The sequence below is a fragment of the Lolium rigidum genome, chromosome 3 (assembly GCF_022539505.1).
Source record: "Lolium rigidum isolate FL_2022 chromosome 3, APGP_CSIRO_Lrig_0.1, whole genome shotgun sequence".
Classification (NCBI taxonomy): domain Eukaryota; kingdom Viridiplantae; phylum Streptophyta; class Magnoliopsida; order Poales; family Poaceae; genus Lolium; species Lolium rigidum.
In genome coordinates, this window is record NC_061510.1 from 299006808 (window position 1) to 299012113 (window position 5306).

The following is a 5306-nucleotide window of genomic DNA, read 5'->3' on the forward strand; positions in this document are numbered from 1 at the left end:
CTGGTCAAGCTCGAAGCAGTGCACGGTGGAGAAATCTTCAACAGAATCGGAGTACATAGCGGCTTCAGAGGCTTCATCAGAAGCGGTATGGATGAAGAGGTTCATTGTAGAGCTCGGTGTGGTTCCTAGTGCATTGGACCCACTAGTCATCTATTGTGACAACATGGGTGCCATCGCCAATGCACAAAAACCAAGGTCACACAAGAGGCTGAAGCATATCAAGCCGCGTTATCATTCGATTCGCGAGTACATCGAAGATGGAGAAGTAAAGATTTGCAAAGTACACACTGATCTGTATGTAGCAGATCCGTTTACTAAAGCTCTCCCTAGGGCAAAGCATGACCAACACCAGAATGCGATGGGTGTTAGGTACCTTACAATGTAATCTAGATTATTGACTCTAGTGCAAGTGGGAGACTGTTGGAGATATGCCCAAGAGACAATAATAAAAGTGGTTATTATATATCTTTGTGTTTATGATAAATGTTTATATACCATGCTATAATTGTATTAACCGAAACATTGATACATGTGTGTTATGTAAACAACAATGAGTCCCTAGTAAGCCTCTTAACTAGCTTGTTGATTAATAGATGATCATAGTTTCATGATCATGAACATTGGATGTTATTAATAACAAGGTTATGTCATTATATGAATGATATAATGGACACACCCAATTAAGCGTAGCATAAGATCACGTCATTAAGTTATTTGCTATAAGCTTTCGATACATAGTTACCTAGTCCTTTCGACCATGAGATCATGTAAATCACTTATGCCGGAAAGGTACTTTGATTACATCAAACGCCACTCGCGTAAATGGGTGGTTATAAAGGTGGGATTAAGTATCCGGAAAGTATGAGTTGAGGCATATGGATCAACAAGTGGGATTTGTCCATCCCGATGACGGATAGATATACTCTGGGCCCTCTCGGTGGAATGTCGTCTATATTAGCTTGCAAGCATATGAATGGTTCATAAGAGACCACATACCACGGTACGAGTAAAGAGTACTTGTCAAGAGACGAGGTTGAACAAGGTATAGAGATACCGATGATCAAACCTCGGACAAGTAAAATATCGCGTGACAAAGGGAATCGGTATCGTATGTGAATGGTTCATTCGATCACTAAGTCATCGTTGAATATGTGGGAGCCATTATGGATCTCTAGATCCCGCTATCGGTTATTGGTCGGAGAGAGGTCTCAACCATGTCTACATAGTTCGCGAACCGTAGGGTGACACACTTAAGGTTTGATGTCGTATTAGTAGATATTGAATATGGAATGGAGTTCGAAGTTTTGTTCGGAGTCTCGGATGTGATCCAGGACATCACGAGGAGTTCCGGAATGGTCCGGAGAATAAGATTCATATATAGGAAGTCATATTCCAAGTTTGGAAATGATCCGGTGCATTTATGGAAGGTTCTAGAAGGTTCTAGAAAAGTCCGGAAGAAATCACTATGGAAGGCGGAGTCCCGGAGGGACTCCACCAAGCTTGGCCGGCCAACCCTAGAGGGGTGGAGTCCCAGGTGGACTCCACCAAGGTGGCCGGCCACCCCCCCTCATGGAAAGGTGGGAGTCCCACCTCAAGTGGGAATCCCACCTTGGGTAGGTTTCCCTACACATGAAAGGTTTTGGGTTTGGGTCTTATTCGAAGACTTGTAGTCCAACACTTGGGGGTTCCACCTATATAATGAGGGACAAGGGGAGGGGGCCAGCCACCTCAAGCCATAGCTTGGCCGCACCCCATAGTGGCCGGCCACCCCCTCTCCCAAACCCTAGCCGCCCCACCTCCTCCACCTCTCCTGCAAACGCTTAGCGAAGCTCCGCCGGAGATCTCCATCAACACCGCCACCACGCCGTCGTGCTGCCGGCCGGATTCAAGGAGGAGCTACTACTTCCGCTGCCCGCTGGAACGGGGAGAAGGACGTCGTCTTCATCCACACCGAACGTGTGACCGAGTACGGAGGTGCTGCCCGATTGTGGCACCGTCAAGATCTTCTACGTGCTTTTGAAAGCGGCAAGTGATCATCTTCTGCAATAACGAGAGCCTCCTCTCGTAGGCTTTGGAAATCTTCAAGGGTTAGTCTCGTTCATCCCCTCGTTGCTACCGTCTTCTAGATTGCATCTTGGCTTGGATTGCGTTATCGCGGTAGGAAATTTTTTGTTTTCTATGCTACGAATCCCTACAATACAAGTGTACACTCTCAGGTGAAAACCCCTCACCTGTCCACTAGTTTAACTCATAGGAACGTGGTCCTGAGTAGCCGCCCACCATTCAACCATTCCACCCAAGTGTTTCATTAAGGTTGTTAATTTTAATTCTTCCAACTATCACAACCAAACAATGAAACATCATTGGCATTTTGATGTTGCTAGGCAAACTAAGGTGTCCTAGCAATGGGTTCAAGACTAGCTACACACTACTAGGTTTGTTAAGCATAGCATAATACTTTTCTTTTGAAAATCAAAATCCTACCATGCATACTAGTTAAAAACACTAATGCACAAATAAAATAGGTAGGATTTGAATGTCACTTGCCTTTTTGGAGTTTATGCTCTTTCACTTCTCTCAACAAAACACATTGCTCTCCATACCAAGCTATAATATAGAAATAACACAACATAAACACACCAAGCCAACAACAACATAATCAAGCAATGCAACAATTTAGAAAGGTATGTTATTCATTTTATTTTAATCTTTATTTATCTTGGTGCTCAAAGGATAGATGATAATATGGCACGAGGCATGGCTTGCAAGATATGAATTTGAGATATTGAATGGATGGGTCAAATACTTGGAAAGAAAATGATTATCTAAGTTAAGTGCTCAGAAGAAAAATGATTGATAAGAACCTATGGTCAATTGTTGTTTGTTACTCGAGAATGGGTAATTGGAATGATCCATGTGATAAAATCACATGAGTTTCAAATGGCGCAACTCAAAATATTATTTAGTAAAGTGTGACAACACTTACTAAGATAGTATGAGTTACACATAGGCTTGGGTATGAACTAATGATATATGAAATTACTCAAAATACTCATTTGTAAGTTGAATAGTTTTAAACTAAGTCAAAGGAGTGAATGAGAATGAATTTGAATAGACACGATATTGGTTCAAGGTAAAGTGTCTAGTGGTATTGGTGTGTGGATGTGATCATAAGTTTCACCTTCACAAACGAATCATGTTTAGAAAGGATTATAGAAATCTATAATGAATATATACTCAAATTCTCATTTTAAAATTTGAATATTTGCCAAATGGTTCAAAACATGTGGAGTGTCTCAACACAACATATGTACAAGGGAAAAGTCTATAGTTAAGATTGTCACCATTTACTCAAATAACTCAATTGTTATTTGAATACTATGGACTAGGATAATATATGATTTGGAGAGATGTGAACATGGAGCATGATTAATGTGTCCCGTGATTTTTATGCGTCCCGTGATTTTGCCTACCTGGACTTGAGGCTGACACCAAAATGCTTTTTTTTCAAGCGGAATTATATATGTTTTCCTTAAATAGAAAGGACAAGCACTGTGGGGTTAGCTCGGGTAGTATATGTTAGGAATAATCCAAAAATAATTGGTTCATTTCCTTATAATGTCTTAGCTAATTTAGGTTAGATTGTATCTTGGGGAGTTGGGGAGTACGTACTGTCCCTGTACTACTAGACTTTCCTCGGGGCCTCGTTTATACTTACTTAAAAACATGGAAGGGTGGCTTGTTTGTTTATCATCGTAGGATCTCAATCCGAGGGGCAAGCGACGCCACATCTACGGAAACCGACGAGCCTTTTGGGAAAGAATAGACCTTCCTCCTTCATAGTCCCTCTGCCTACGTGCTGCAGCCTGCAGGTAGTATCGTAGGAGTTGATGAACATTCAACTTAGTACTAGCAGGTTGAGTCTGTCTAGGACTTTTACCGGCCTGGACTTGCCTAATTTCAGTTTGCTTGTGTTTGAGTCGGTCCGTGTACTAGGTCTAGGTCCTGTCTTACTTGGGCGTGTATATATACATGTCCAGGCTGCTGTCTTGTAACACAGATTTCCACCGAGAGATTGAGAAGATCAAATCAGCTTCAGAGCCAGAGGGAAGTGCGAGAGCTCGATCGAACGCCATGGGGTGCTCTCACATGCGTTCTTTGGTTGGGGTCGTCGTCACCATGCTTCTGCTCCTAGCTTGTTGCGAAGGTAATTAACCGATGTACCCACCCACGACGTACGTATGTATATCTGCATGCACTTCCCTTCTTCAACCTTTTGCTCACTCATCTGCTTTCGTTTCTGCTTGTATCAGCATCCTCCTCGCAGCAGCTGCAGCAGCGCCAGCACCATCCACGCAAGATGCTCGACGTCGGCGGCGCGCCTTCACCGTCGGACATCGTGATCGTGCACGGGTGCTCGGACCCGGAGGAGCTGATGCATCTGTCCCAGAGCAGAGCGGGGAGCACGGGCGGCGGCATGCCGGAGTACACCGTGGAGATCACCAACACCTGCCTCGACTGCAACGTCTGCAACGTCCACCTCTCCTGCGGCGACTTCGCAAGCACGGAGCTCGTCGACCCGGCCACCTTCCGCCGCCTCGCCGTCAACGACTGCCTCGTCAACAACGGCGGACCCATCGGACCCGGCGAGTTGATCACCTTCCATTACGCCAACTCATTCATCTACGACATGAAAGTCAAATCCGCCTCCTGCAAGTGCGCCTAAGTGTAGCTAGCTAGGCCATCGGTCGATGTTGCATGGAGTAGTTTAGCTGGTAGTCTATTATATCAGTGTTTTTCTTTCGAGCTAAGGGCGTCTAATCTTAGGTTTGGAGTACTCCGATGTTACTATGTGTGTATTTAGTTATGGCATAAGAGCAATCTATGGGGGTTTTTTTTTGTTGGACACTACGTTTAATCTACATTATCAGAATTTTATTTGGTCGCTAATTTGGAGTATCTCTTTAAAATAATTTTTGAGATCTCTTTAAATTAATGGAGCACCGTTGTTAGATCTATGTACATATAAATACTAGCTGAATGCCCGCGCGTTGCAGCCGATAATTTCATAATATTGCGAATTCATTGAACACTACTCACTTTTTCTCTTGATTAAATGATAGTAATGGTAAATAAAATAATTTACTTTCTTGAAGGCATAAATTATTAATTTTGAACTAAAACCCTATGTATCGGATGGCACGGTAAAGGTATTCTACTACCCTGTTCCTAAATAAAACAATATTTTATAAACTAAAATAGCCTACCAAAACATTTTATGTATAGCTAATAACTCTTTACTCCCA

General features: G+C 43.1%; 1 protein-coding gene across 1 annotated transcript; it reads left to right on the plus strand.

Moving 5' to 3' along the window:
* The first annotated feature begins 4134 nt into the window (after positions 1-4134).
* On the plus strand, positions 4135-4726 carry LOC124696732 (TPD1 protein homolog 1B-like). The gene is made up of 2 exons (XM_047229415.1): positions 4135-4207; positions 4314-4726. The coding sequence occupies exons 1-2, from the start codon at positions 4135-4137 to the stop codon at positions 4724-4726; spliced, it is 486 nt and encodes a 161-aa protein (XP_047085371.1).
* The last annotated feature ends 580 nt before the right edge of the window (positions 4727-5306 follow it).